At 40.9% G+C, this 15,269-nt stretch overlaps 1 protein-coding gene across 1 annotated transcript in view; it reads right to left on the reverse strand.

Annotated features, from left to right (window-relative positions):
• Positions 1–14,221, reverse strand: part of LOC122778137 (dedicator of cytokinesis protein 2-like) — an 85,139-nt gene extending 70,918 nt beyond the window's left edge. The window contains exons 1-19 of the mRNA XM_044039732.1: positions 14,019–14,221; positions 12,724–12,807; positions 11,936–11,976; positions 11,791–11,846; positions 11,601–11,697; positions 11,361–11,509; positions 11,072–11,207; positions 10,416–10,573; positions 8,386–8,467; positions 8,048–8,180; positions 7,422–7,497; positions 7,044–7,120; positions 5,542–5,792; positions 5,171–5,269; positions 4,924–4,996; positions 4,558–4,661; positions 3,099–3,300; positions 540–637; positions 47–136 (exon numbers count right to left, since the gene is read on the reverse strand). Coding sequence (XP_043895667.1) covers positions 47–136; positions 540–637; positions 3,099–3,300; positions 4,558–4,661; positions 4,924–4,996; positions 5,171–5,269; positions 5,542–5,792; positions 7,044–7,120; positions 7,422–7,497; positions 8,048–8,180; positions 8,386–8,467; positions 10,416–10,573; positions 11,072–11,207; positions 11,361–11,509; positions 11,601–11,697; positions 11,791–11,846; positions 11,936–11,976; positions 12,724–12,807; positions 14,019–14,061 — 2,049 coding nt within the window. The 5' untranslated portion in view covers positions 14,062–14,221. The remainder of the gene's footprint in view (positions 1–46; positions 137–539; positions 638–3,098; positions 3,301–4,557; positions 4,662–4,923; positions 4,997–5,170; positions 5,270–5,541; positions 5,793–7,043; positions 7,121–7,421; positions 7,498–8,047; positions 8,181–8,385; positions 8,468–10,415; positions 10,574–11,071; positions 11,208–11,360; positions 11,510–11,600; positions 11,698–11,790; positions 11,847–11,935; positions 11,977–12,723; positions 12,808–14,018) is intronic.
• Positions 14,222–15,269: the final 1,048 nt, after the last annotated feature.

Here is a 15,269-nt window from a genome sequence, read left to right on the forward strand (position 1 = left end):
TTTCTGGGATAAACTGACTCAGACACACACCCACACACAAACTTACCAAGGCATCAAACACCAGAATGTCATAGTCATCGGTCTGAGAATGCTCCATCATGATGTTGAACAAGGCATCGAGAGTGTCTTGCAGAAACTAAAACACACACAAGAAGAGAAAGGAGAGGTTCGGGGAGAGCACACGTTCCAGTCTACTCATGTATGTATGTATGTATGTATGTATGTGTGTATGTATATATATATATATATATATATATATATATATATATATATATATATATATATATACATATACACACACACACATACATACATACATATATACGTGTATACATACATGCATACATACATATACACACATATATAAATATATATACAAACACACACATATATACTATATATATATATTCCATTGTGAGTCGCTTTGGATAAAAGCGTCTGCTAAATGACATGTAATGTAATGTAATATACATATACACACACACATATTTATATTTATATTTTTATATATATATATATGCATTTGAACACAAACTGACCTTGACCACCTCTTCTCCATCGATGAATTTGAGGTTCTCCAGGTTTTCTCTGAGGAGTTCAGGCCGAATCCTCCACTTAAGCAGGCCCAGTAGACCCACTGAAGAGAAGACATGTATTTGAACAACATTAAATCTATCTACTATGAACACATCGGTCTTTCTTAAAGGAATACTTCACCGACTTTTAGCTTTGTATTACTAGAATAGGGGTAGTAGTTTGGAAAAATTGTGCTTCCCAACCTCAGTTTTCCCTGAGTTGAGAAATATCTTCATTCTTTTCTTTGTTACGTGCCGACCATGACACTTGGTCCTGTTAGCATAACTGTTAGCAAAGATGGCGGACACTGTTTATATTCTGGGAATGAGGTACCGTCCCCCTACGAGTTTGTCTAAAAAGTGCAGAATTGGCGTTGCAGTTTCAAGCCTCGGACCAAGTGTCACTGGTGGGCACATAACAAAAAAAGAATGAAGATATTTCTCGACTTCAGGGAAACTGAGGTTTTCTATTCTAGCAATACTAAGCTAAATGCAAATTGGCAAAGTATTCCTTTAAGAGGGAATATTTTGGGTGACAAAGTAATAGAATGTATCCATGAAGCAATACGTCAACAAAGATTCTGGGAATTTGTTTTGGCTCAACACTTTTTTCTGTTCAAATTGATAGAATAACCACTAATGAGGTCTGCATTTGGCTTAAGTCCTCATTAAAATTGTATATTGTATTCTCTGCTTCAAGTCCAACTAATAACAGCAATGAATCATCTTAACCGCTGGTGTTGTCAGTGTCCCTGTCACAATGGTTCATGAGACTCGGCTCATCTTTCAAATAAGTTTCTCACATTCATCCTGATGCCGTTGGACACGGGGCCCATTTCTCTGTAGCGCTGCCAAGCGGAGGCTCACTGCTGTCTGACTCACCGAGCCAAGCCACACAGCTAAACCAACAACAAATAGCTAAACAACAGTGTGTACCTGCAAAGCTTCGCTGTATGTTTTGTGATACAGCCGATTAATACCACAGGATGATGTTCATTATAATGATGGACGGGCTTTCTCACAAACAGCTGTTGCACTGCACCTGTGTCTGATGCACCTTGGTGTCTGCAATGTGTGTGCGTGTGTGTGTGTGTGTGTGTGCGGCTGCCTGCCAGAGTGTGTAGGACAAAATGACGACACTCCCTACTAGTAAAACAAATGGTTCATCATCATTTACCAACTATCCTATGTCTCACACACACACACACACACACACACACACACGTAACATTAACCTAATTAAAACACTTTTGACCCACAATTAATTAGCTGTACGTCTGTGTCACACTAACCTGTCCCGAACTCACTTCTTAACTATTGTCATCCTGACACAACATTTAACCTTAAACCTAAAATGAAGATGTTAACCTCATGGGAAGGTGCTGGGCCATGCTTCACTGCTGTAGCTTATGCTCCTCCACATACTGCGACTCCCTAATAACCGGCAGACGCGCTAACCTTGATTGTCGGTTCCCGTCTGTGTCGTGGTGGGCCATGTTTGGTGATGCAGGTACAAAGTACACAGTATACCTTTATAACCTGCCTACTTAGGTCCTGCCCATTTCTATTGACCTGCGTGTTAATGCAACACACCACAAGTGGTAAGTGAGGTCAGATTATTTTAATACGGTGCGGTGAGCCTGGTCAGTTCCTATTTATAAAGAAGTTTGTGTTTATTTGCATGTGATGAGGGTTTTTATTGGTCCCATTACCTTGAGCGCAGCTGTGTGCCATATTGTAGAACCGACTGCACTCTTGGCAAGGTCATTACTTTTAATGCAAGCGAGTAAAAAGCACCAGGACACAAGTGTCAGGTGACTAAGTAGAAGCACTACGTCACAATATTCAAAGCTTTCTGCCAGTAGTTTCTCAGACAAAGTTCCAGCATGTAGTTACATTCTCGCCTTATTGATCCTGCCACGAGGACAAAAAAAGTTTCCGGTATTGCACCATCATTTCTCCTGGTTTATTGAGGTGATATCTTATATACCATACAGCCAAAGATATGATGACACAATATACACTGGACCCGAAGTGCTTAACAGCTTTAAGAGACTGAGCACTGCATCTGTGCTGCGTTTTTTACAGCTAGCCAGTGATTCATGGTTCCAGCCTCCACTTATTACTTTGTTGAAGGAAAATCTGTGTTCTGACATGTCAGGTTCAATATCGGCCTCCTCATAAGCCTCAACTTTCTTAAACTTTAGCTTTCACAGGAGTATGTGCTTGTGAAGAGTCGAGAGCAGCTAATTGTCAACACAAAATGGAAACGAGCACCTGCTACTGAGCTATTCTGCCTTGATTTCCATTCTTTTGGACAACCCGAACAAAACAATTAATGCCTAACCCTAACTTTAACCCAACTATAATTCAAATCTTACCCCTAAACTTAACCTGTTCCCTCAGAAATGAGGTTCTGCCTCATTAGGACCAGGTTCTAGTCTCCATGAGGGCGGCTGGTGCTGGTGCCAGTGATAACAAATACAAGGACACACACACACACACACACACACACACACCTACCATTCTGTGTGAGTTTGGTGGAGCAGACCAGTGTGGAGATACAGAAGCTGTCTCTGGAGCTGACTGACAGGCCTCCTCCACTCCCTGACACGCTGCTGGAGCTGCGGCTCAGTGCTGCCATCTTATGGCTGTCACCGTGATGGTGGCGGGTCGAGGGCATTGACAAGTAGGAGCCGACATCTTCCATGCGCTTGCTGTCACCCTAAGAGAAGAAAATGCCAGTGATGATGCAAAAGTAAAGCTACAGCTTCATTAATGACAGCACAGAGTGTCAGACTTTCGTAAAGTGGGACAAGAAATATGCAAATGTGGAAGCAAAAGTTTCTCCAAACATGGAATGCTTTATGAGGCCATGTCTTGAAGGAACCCCGCAGTGCAGCATTGCAATAATAATAATAAAGCGATGGCGAGCGAGGCCTTATTTACTTTTCCCTGACCCGACTTTGCTTTCTAAACTACCGACGTCAGAAACAGTAGAGCCAGGAAAAGTAAGAACACGAATTATTGAACAAAGCATTTCAAAGACACCGAGAGATGAAAAGTGGTGAACACAGACATTGAAGTGAAAAGAAAGGCACGGGATATTGTTTCTCGACTTTGTTTGAGCTGTACATCCTTCTACAAATAACATAGGATACAGAATCTTCAGGTGACTAGTTTGTAACCTCACCTCCACACTCTTTAATGCCACATCACCGAGTAGTAATGAGAAACTGGGCGACAAAGCAGGGACGACGAGATTGAAGCCACGAGTGGCACAGGGATCAAGAGGAGCGCAGGGATGATGAGAGATAATCGAGAAAAGGGCACAGGGACACCCATCCATTTGGTCTTTGAGTGAATCATGAGTAATTAATCTTCATTGTGTTTGGCATTTAATCAATAGGGGATTTATTATTATATAAATTTAGCGCTGGCTCATTTGGAGGGAAATCAATTTGGCAGCATTCAGCCTATCTGGGTGGCCATAATCTTCCGTCCAGACTTACTATACATTTAGGTCAGTGATTTATAAACTCTGTTATTCACATCTCACCACTAAATGAAGACGGTAAATAAACAGAAACATCTGGAAAACAAAAGTAAGCCTTGGTCCAACAATAGTCCACAGTCATCCACGACTCGCGATGAACGATGAATTTCAATCATCTTGAAACCTGGCTGGCTGTGTCGTATAATAACCACATTTCTCACTTTTATATGACCAGCTATTTAAAAATAAATCAGATTTGTAAAAGACATAATGAGCTGTGACCCTTTCTCATCACAAAAGCATGAATGTATAGGCTTCGTCTATAACTCATCTCATCTATACGAGAATCTTGTTGCTGTAATGTGCTGTTCAGTTGCCTATTGTGGTGATTCTGCAACATTGAGGGTACGGGAAGCTAAGTTTGACAGTTGAGTTTGGATAATTTGATCTTTCTTTGGACAGTTTCATTGAAGTTGTGTTTCTCACCTTGAATACGACAAGGTCATGCATCCCGTCCTGTAGAACTGTGCCATCTTCCTTCATCAGGCGCACAAAGGCCATGGCAAAGTTCTTCTCACTCTTGTCCTTGGCTGAAGATGAAGGGAGACGATGTGTAAACAGAGGGAGGGTTGGAGGGGCATGGATTAAAAAAAAGAAATTAAAAAAAAGGAAGGCGTTTAGGCACGGTGGAATAAAGTCGGAGGATTTGTGTGATCAACTGTGTGTAACGATGCTTTGGGTCATTTCCAAATGGGAGGCAGAGTTTTATATAGGAGGAGGAAGAGCAGCGTTATGAGTGCAGATGTATGGAGAGAACAGAGAAGCAGAGGAAGACGAGAGGCTGATACTCACACTCCTGGGAAGAGCGGTGTCTGAACATGAAGCGCAAATGAATTTTATGCATTTCTTCCAGAGGGACTGCCACCTGGAGGACGGCTTGTGTTATTCGAGCACATAAAAAACAGTTGATCTACACCTTTCTGATGTATCCCGTATATTTAAAGGGGTAAAATGAGGGATGCATACTCTATATGAAGCTAAACATCTGACAAGTGTCTCGTATAGGGGGAAGTACAATAAAAACAACACACACACATACCTTAAAGGTTTCCATCCAGCGCGGCTGCTTGATTTGGTAGTAGATGACAGATCTGTACTCACTGACCGCCTTATCCCCTGCTCCCAGACAGATGGAGTTCTACGAGAGAGAGAGAGAGAAGAAAAACAAACGCTTTATGTTAAGAAAGATTTATGTTTGTGTGTATGTCCACTTGCCCCTAAAATGGATTTTCATCCTGGGATAAAACCACATCTCTGTGTCCCTGACTAAGAGAGGGCGACAGAGTGTGATCAGTGTCGCGCTTGCTCACCAACTCAATATCTTAAACACAATACACACACACAGACACACAAACAGGCCACCCGGTGTTGACATGAACCGTTATCCCGTTCAAACACAGCACTTCTCACCTGTATGACCTTGCCCTCCTCGTCGCAGACCCACATGATGACTTCCACGTTCTTCTGAGTGGTCTTGTTGTACTTGTCGAAGTCGCCGCCCTGTAAGGTGAGATAGATGTCATTGCGAACATCTCCCGGCATGATGATCTCGGGGAAGCCGAGCTTGCGAGCCACCACGGTGCTGCGGTCCACCAGGTGAGGGTACTCCTTACGGATCTGAACTATGTCCCCGACCAGAGGCTTCATGGTCACCCACAGACCTTGAGAAGAAGCGGGGACAGAGAAAGAAGAAGTCGCTTTAAGGGTCAATAGCAAAGATAATGAGTTACCATCTCTAAACCAGTTGCTGCCATAAAAAGAACTAGTTGATTTATTTTATGAACCTTCATAAAGAACATTTTCCATATTAAACTAGTGACCAGCCTTTAGCCGTGTTTTAAATCTGTGTTTACTCTTCACTCAACAGGGACATTTAACACTTTTATATTAATGACTGACTTGACTTTGATCATCACATGAAATGATTAGTGTTAAAGGTGATTCATCAATCATTCGTCAACTTTACTGGACCGGCTTTTCACACACACAAAAATGTTTACTTAGAAAAACAAGTGCTACTTCAAGTTATTTAAAATAATGGATTCATATCAAAATATAAATCAAAACTGAAAGCATGATTGAGGAATTGAAAGGCTGCTACTATTAAAACAGGGACCACACAAACTCCACGGCTTAATAAACGTGAGATTCTCTTTGTGTTCATTTCTCGGAAATGACTGAGCCACAACTAACGGTGCGCGGTGTGTTTACGAGGAGGTTCTGAAAGCAGTGGAAAATAGACAGAGGGGAAAGAGACGGACAAGATGAAGTTATTACTGTAACGGGTAAACATTTAAGAATGCAGTTCTCTCACAGGTTTACTGAGAAATGACGTGAAACGGAAAAAGAGAAAAAGAGAGGGAGGGTTATTTTAAGGAAATCGTTGGGGGAAATCTAAACTATGTCACAAAGCCCTATTTTCAAGGCTAAATATAAAGCCCCAGGGAAAAGTGAATGTGTGTTGTGGAGCAGGGGAATCTCAAAGTGAGAGGGAGAAGGAGAGATTAAGGGTGAGTAATGTTGAGAACAGACATCTGATGGCCTGCGGTTCTCCTTCCATATTTATTTGTCTGGGTCCTGCATTTGGGGTTACTTCATGTGGAACAAGAGAGTATCAACCACAGGGGCTGTCAAAGTCAGCGCTAAAACATGGGGCTGGTGAGGAGAAGTAAAGGGCAAACGGAAAGTACGGGGCTCAAGGCACGCTCTACATCAAGATAACGCCCGTCATTCTTACTCACAGAAGACCGAGAAGAAGGTGAAAAGTTGCCATTTTAAAAACGGACCACTAACGACTGCAGCAAACGCAGTAAGATTTGGAAACGTTTAGTGCACACAAGGATCACTCAACCTGACACGGAACTGTCCCATGGTTGTCACAGCGGGACACGGCGCTAAGTGCAAAACGCTACCTTGGCCGCCACTGTCTCCTCGCGACGCAGTCACTTTGTTCAGCAAGGTGTGAAGGTAGTCGTGCTCCGCAACCACGCTGGAGACAAACACAAAAATACAAACAATTTAAATCATGGCGGAGGTGAAAAATATACAGTTATTATTGCAAAAAAGCATATCAGAGAAATATCTTTCTAACCAACCAGGTGATATTTTGAGCCCAAGTCTGAATTAAGACTTCTTTGATTAGGATTTCAGGGAGCAAGAAATGTGTGGACACTTATTGGTATTTGTCATTGTTGTTTATCCTGCCCAGCATCCTGTGTTTATTAAAATGTGATGTGTGTGTGTGTGTGTGTGTCTTTGAAAACTTTTTATAGCACTTTAATAGAACATACGGAAAGAAGGGGATGAAAAACTGCTTCTCCTCATCGCACTCAATCTTCCCCTTGATGAGATCACTGATGTCCATCACTGCCAAGAAGAGAAAACAAATGTGTCTGTGAGGAAAAGAAAATCTAAGAAAATGCTACAAAACAGTAACTCCTGCCGTGGATTGGCATCAGTCAACGGTGACAGACTCGGAGATTTCATGAGGACTCCGAACCTATGGGAGGAACATCGGCCCCGAAGGGCAGGAAAAAAGGCAGATCACATCAAATTTAGTTTGATTCTCATAAAATATGGCTGTGGTTGTACAAAGCAGCTCTCGGCTGCAAGTATAAGCAACAAAATTGGGGCAAATGTACTTTAACCTTTGAGAAGCAAAAGAAGAAAATGAAGCCAGGAAAGTTTACATGGACGAAATTTAGCAACAACTGGAGACCAACCAGCTTTTCCCCATCTCTCGGATACGCTGCAGCTTTCAGAGACTAAAATAAAAGTTGTATTAATAAATAAAAGATAAGGGCGAGCAACCTTAACAGCAACTTGGTGTTTTATCTACAGTAAATACTGGTCAACTTGACAACTACAGCTGCACTTTCTGAAACAAAAACAATTACACTGGTTTGTGTTCAAGTACCTGCCACGCCAAACGGACGCCTCAGACCCTGAGTGCACTTCTTGTGTGACTCCTTCAGGTCCATCTTGCCCACTCTCACGATCTGACAGATCAGATAAATCTTCTCTCTGCTCAGATCCTTGTTTCCCAAGTCCTGGCAACCACAGACACCGAGAATATGATGAGGGAGTTAAAAAAGAAGAAGTAGTGGTTGTAAAATAAATCATAGAGTTGAAGACAAATGAATTTTAGAGGGTAGGGGAGATCACGTCTGAAAAGAAATGGGGTGCATTTATTCATATACAGTGAATGTGGACTGCTCGAGAACAGTGTGACAGCGCTCTCCTGTGGTCACTTACTGTAAAGACAACTTTCAGATTGTTGAGCATATCGATTTCCTTGGGGAATCCTTTGCTGCCCCAGCGTACCAGGTAATTCTCACTGTGTGAAGGGTCAGAGGGAAGAGTTCAAATGCAACCTGTTCAAATGTCACATCACTATTTGTGACACAAGATTTTCAAAGAAAAACAACCAGAGGAAGTACAAACACTTTGTTACTATACTTGGGTTAGATGTTTCAGCTCTTTACTTTAATTATTTATTTTTCTGATGACTTTTTACTTTTGGTCCCGACGTTTGAACACATACATCTATACATTCTACTCTATAGTCTCAAAACAGGCTCATTATTTCTGTTGTAATGCATACGAGGGGGAATTAACAAAGAACACTATCATATTGGCCACACGGTGGTGTAGTGGTTAGCACTCTCGCCTTGCAGCGAGAAGACCCGGGTTCGAGCCCCGGTTGGAACAAGGGCCTTTCTGCATGGAGTTTGCATGTTCTCCCTGTGTGTGTGTGGGTTCTCTCCGGGTTCTCCGGCTTCCTCCCACAGTCCAAAAACATGCAGTGTGGGGATTAGGTTAATTGGACACTCTAAATTGACCGTAGGAGTGAGTGTGAGAGTGAATGGTTGTTTGTCTCTAGCTGTGTGTGGCCCTGCGATGGACTGGCGAACTGTCCAGGGTGTACCCCGCCTATCGCCCGATGTAGCTGAGATTGGCACATCACCCCCCGCGACCCTCTGGTGGAGGATAAAGCGGTAGATGATGACTGACTGACTGACACTATCATATTTAGTGTACCTTGTACCTTCTGGCCTTTACTTGAATAAAGAAGTGTGTACTTTTACTTATGTGAAGAATGTGAGTACTTTTGCCACCTGTAAAAAATGCAGCGATAATAACGATTTGTGATCAAATTCTGGATACTCTATTTGACGAAGTGCTTTCAGTGTTTGTAAATATGTCTATGTACAAGAACTGGTGAATTACAAAAATAGAAACATGATCTTTGACCAATTCGCGAGGCAGTGCGTGTTTGGTCCGGGTAAATCTGGATTACACATATTCGTCTATTGGCTTGAATATGAGCAACACTGTGTGTTTAAGATTCAGATACAGATCAAGGTCATTTACATATTGCCAATAGAACAATTCATTTAACATTTAACCAGACGAAGAAATAGCGAGCACATATGAGGAATAAAAAAATCACGACAAAGGCAAAAAAGTGAGCGAGAATCAAATGGTGGAGGATATGCACGGAGGTGACTGATCCAGGCCTATCTCAGTACTCTCAGCTGCGGTGGCGGAGAGCCTGACATATCCAGTATGACAGTGAATGACAGGGCTTAGCATCAGCACTGTCGAGACCCACACAGCACTGTCAGTCAGTATCTGCAGCCCTGTAATTTGTGTTTTCACTGATCTTATTTTTGGTGTATTATTGTTCCAAGTTAGTCGGGTTCAATACAGGACAAGGATAGATAACGACACAGGGGAATAGAGAAGATGGAAGAGGTATACAGTATATATATACATATATACACATATCTATATCTATATATATATATACACATATATATATCTATATACATAGATATATACACACACATATATATACATACATATATATATACACATACATACATATACACATATATACACATATATATACATACATATATACATATATACATATATATACACATACATATATGTATATATATATACATACACACACACACATATATATACATATACATACAGTATATACATATACATACATTTATACATATATATGTATATATGTATACATATATACATATATATACACACACACAGTATATATATATACTTTTGTTTCAGTTTGTAAGTGAGTGCTGATGAACGTAAGAAGCAGAATAAGGTCAAAATAAGCTACACACAAACAATGGTCCACGATGGTCAGGTCATTTACTTTCACTGTCATAACTCAATGATTTCCTCCAACATTGATTTCTTAACATTACTTTAACAGCTCACTTGACTTTACTTTTAAGTGATACCTGATGATGGTCTGTTTGATGGGGTCATAGAGGGACATGAAGAGATCCGAGTCTTCTCCAATGCGACAGACAAAGTTCCTGACAAACACGTAGAGGCTGTGGGTGGGAGAAGACTGGATCCGTGCTGAGATCCCACTGTGATCTGTCTGGATGTTGGACTGCAGGACATGTGATTGATGTTAGGAGGTCAACTTTGGATAAAATGCAACATTTAGTAGTGTCCGGTGACTGAATCCTAAAATGTATCAACTGCATTGTCCAGATTGAGAGAGGGGAACAAAAATATATGAATAACAGAGTAACTAAAGTCAAACAAATGTAGATTCTATATTACTCTCAGCTGGTAAATGAAAAGGTATCATCCATTGCATTTTCATAAAGTTTAACTTTACCATTTTTTTCAACACAGCATTAGTTGATAAGAACCCATGAAAGGATTTCTCTCAGGAAGAATCTCTTATCGGGTGCAAACAGACCACAAACCACAGCAACGTCAAATCATTTGACAAGTAAATCAAACTACCACTGCGACATCTGACTTCAAAACCACTCACGAGACCCTCGCCCTGTTCTAGCAGACGTTTCTGCACGGGCCCCCTTCCTCCTTCCTAAATCCCGTCTACTACCACACTCCTCCTCTCTTATCTCGCCTGTACCTGCTCCTCTTTGATGCGCTCATTGATCTTGGCTGTGGCCTCCTCGTGGGCCCGGAACAGACTGATGACACTGGCCTGCTCGGGGTCCAAGATGTTCCCATCATCATCACGGACAACCTGGTCCAGCTCGAGGATCCTGGAGAGAGGAGTCACAGATCAGGGGGCAGATTAATGGGAGGTGAACAAAGAAATGGGAATCAAAAAGGCAGTGGTTCAGAGGACCAGAGAGTAATATATGAGTTACTATAATAACGTGTGAACACATGATTTAGTTTCAGGGTGGACATACTTGTTGCCATAGTCAATCTTGGAGGTGACTTTCTGCTTGAGCTCCTTGAATTCGTCAGTGGGCAGAGTGCCCGACAGGAGCTGGGAACGCCACTCCATTAACTCCCACATCAGTCTCTGGACCTGCCTCACACGTAGCTCTTTATTTGCCTGGACAGGTAGATTAATGGTGTCACACTCACACAAACACTTACATTGACCTACACACACACTTTCTCTTTTTCTTTTCTTTTTGGTTTACCACAAAGAGCTGCTTCCATATGCTCCCCCACTCCCTCAGCGTGGTGGTCACCTCCTTCACCAGGGGCATCTCTGCCGACATCACCACCTCCTCATTTCTGTTGTAACACACAAATGCGTCACGGCGTTCGACAAACACAACTCAAGTTGAGTTTTGGAGACAGGTGAGGAGTGCTCTTCGTTGCCCTTACCCTCGTATTTTAACGACGATGTCTTTAAGATGAACAAAGCTGGCAGGGAACACTCCCTGGAGAGGAAATGGGTCAATTAGAAAAGGAATAAAATTATAAAAGAGTTGTAGAATTGGTTCAAAGTCGAGCATTGCTGTGGTCTTACATGTAGAGCTTTGTTCCGAGCCAAGTAGCCACGGTACCATCCTGAAAGACAACATCTCACTGTCTTCACACACATTTACTACCATATAAAATGTACAAGCGTCAGAACAGAAGGATTTTTCTTTCTTTCTTGTATTATTTTATTATGATGATTCAGTGCTGATTATTATGCGACACCTCGTTAAAATGCTTTCATTTTGAGCAAGGGTGGATTTTATGGAGTGACAAAATGATACAATCATATCAATAGTAAAATGACTACGTAGGTCTGGAGTGTAATAATACGTTCATTATAACACTATGAGCATGAGGTCTATGAGCGACATCATTCAAAATGTAAAATACAAGGTTATGAGCCAAGGACAAAATGAATCACATCCAGATTTAGGACTTTATTGAGTGTCAACAATTCAATTATTTTCCTGCACCTGAGCAGTTTAAAATGTCTCCCCCATACTGTGACCTTGACCTAAGGTATAATAGCAGGTCTGACCCCTAGAAAACTAACCACGTTTAATCCAAATTGGATTAAAACTGTAAATATCAGAGAAAAGCAGACGCAATTAATTATGACACACTTGCCTTCTATCGTGTAGCAAATATGTATGACTGTAAATCTGTGATCGTCATGTTATCTGATACATCTGATCCACTATAATGTCATCTAATACGAACAGGTGCAAAAATCATTCAGTAAATTCACTACCAAATTTAGAATAAAGATTTTGAATATTTTTAGAGATTCATGCAACAAAAAGTGATTCATTATTTTACAAAATTGACTCTCACCATCACAGACTTCCTGGATGTGAACAGTATCTCCCACCTCCAAGGAAAGTTGCTTGTCTCCTTGTCCCGCAAAATTCCACTTAACTAGACAAAGACACATTTGAGAGACAGTTGTTTAATGGCAGTAAATAATAATGGAGCAGATCCAATCAGTCTGATGATGAGTGAAGTTTTCTTTAATTATTGCTAATGTACAAATGATTTGCCAAAGTACAACTGTGGTTTGAAAGTGAACATCTAAACATGGAAAGAAAGAAGAATTAAATTGAAATAAGGGAAAAAATTGGAAACAGGTTACATGACATAAAGACAGTACTTTGGTAATAATTATCCCATATTTTACACTTTTTAATTTTCACTGTATTTCACACTACAGTACATCATTAATGAAGTGATTAATGTGAAAGTATATCAGTGGATTTAAATAATTATTTTTTACCACATACTGTATGAGTGCAGGAAGCACTAAACAATCTAATTATCATAATTTGAATTCAAATCATCCCAAACCAATGCACAAAACATTCAGACGTGGCACTTACAGAATAAATGTGTTTATTAAGTGTTTATTTTCAAACCAGTAGTAAAAGTTTGATTGTCGACTGTTTTTCCAATGAATAAAGTATTCATGACATCGTGTGTTTGTGGACTTTTAGCTGTGCAGCTTCAGACTCAAAACAAAACTTCATTTCTTTCTCCACTTCCTGTGTTGTCATGTCGACGTCGTCTTACACAGACCAGGAAGATGTTCATCTTCGATACAAATCGATAAACCACCGTTTCTTTGAGCAATTATGTCAGGGACCGTCTCTAAAGCGACAGCCTCTGCTTAAAATAAGAAAATAAAAATAAAAACTATAGATTAAATGTGACGGGAATATATGTTGATCAGCTCGGCCATTTTTAACCCACACACTAAAATAAACACAGCAGAGTCAAGAATTTGTGGGAAAAAAATCAATCTTTCCATACAAATATTGTCACACGTGTGTTAATGTGCTGCATCGTGTGTAGTGTAGTGTAGTGTAGTGTAACGCTGTGACTGCTCTCCATCCATCACTCGCTGCTATTCCATCAGTTCATCAACTTTGAATCAATGGTGATTCTTGTGCTCAGTGAGGCCACTGACACCTGCTCACATCCTGTCAAGCAGGAAGTGTTTCTCATTCTTATTTATAGAGTGCATGTTTTTTATTATTACACCTCATCAGACACGATAGCAACATGTATGTGCACACGCACACACGCACACACACACACACACTCACTTAGAAGAAGATGAAATACACACTTACCTACACCATACCGCTCTGCAGTGGTCCTCGTCCAAGGGGCCATGGTTGCATGCGGTCCCTCACCTTATCTATACTTTCAGTCCCGTCTGTGTGACTCCTACAAACAAATGAATCCCTTTTCGAGCACACGTCGACTGAACTTCTCACTTCTGCTTATTTCTAAGCTTAAATGAAAGCGGTAAGCCCTTCCCCCTCCGCCTCTCTTCCTCTTCTGTCTCTCCTCTCTTCCTGCCTTCAGGCGGTTAAGAGGAAGTGGGTGAGTACAAGGTGGAGTCCTATAGAGACTGCACACTGCACTGTGTGAAGTTTCCATTATGCTCATCTGGACTGAAATCATCTACACGAATGTACACGTGTGTGATAACGGAGTTAAACACACCAGTGGCAGGGACGTAAGGGATTATATAAGTAGTTGTGACCTCCTCACAGACGTGAACAAAATAAGGTTCACTCTGAATCTGTCTGGTTGCATTGTTGATGTTAATGTGTGTAAAATATGACATTGATCATTTTCCAACCCAGTCTCGTCTGAGGGGAACAGTCAGCTTCACATTCTCGGGATATCCTCATCACAGTCGACAACAATCCGTTTTATTCTAATATTATTAATTAACAGCTAATGAATACAGAACAAGTGCTGTGAAGTAAATCTAGTGGAGCTTGGGGGACTCCTTTGCTAAAAAAAAGGAGAATAATTACTGGTAACTGCTGAGAATTTGGAAAGCACATCTATTTAAAGCAAGTGTGAGCTTTTAGCTTATTCATCATTCCTTAGTCAGTTATTGAACGTTGGCTCTAAAAGGGTTTGTCCAGTTTCCTCGATCATCCCACAAACAGGTGGATTATGTCTTGACTACAGACCTGTCCAGCATGTGATTCATATCATTACACATTACACAGAGGGAAGGAACAGGTTGACAGGCTTTAAAAATGACCTCGGTTGGTCACAAATATTATGTTGGTCTAAATTTACATTTTCCAGTTTCAGATAAAATAACCACTGTAGAGCTGAAACAATTAATCGATTATGAATCGATTACTAAATGAATCGACAACTATTTTGATAATGGATTCATCGTTTCGAAGCTTTTTTCATGATTAAAACCAGATTTCCGATTGTTTAAGCTTCTTATATGTGAGTATTTTCTTCATTTTTAACAAATCATTAAAGGTTAATCATTTTGGTTTGCGGACAAAACAAGACATTTCCAGGTTTTCTGATATGTTATGGAGCAAACGATTAATCGAGAA

The sequence above is a fragment of the Solea senegalensis genome, linkage group LG12, assembly GCF_019176455.1.
Source record: "Solea senegalensis isolate Sse05_10M linkage group LG12, IFAPA_SoseM_1, whole genome shotgun sequence".
NCBI lineage: Eukaryota > Metazoa > Chordata > Actinopteri > Pleuronectiformes > Soleidae > Solea > Solea senegalensis.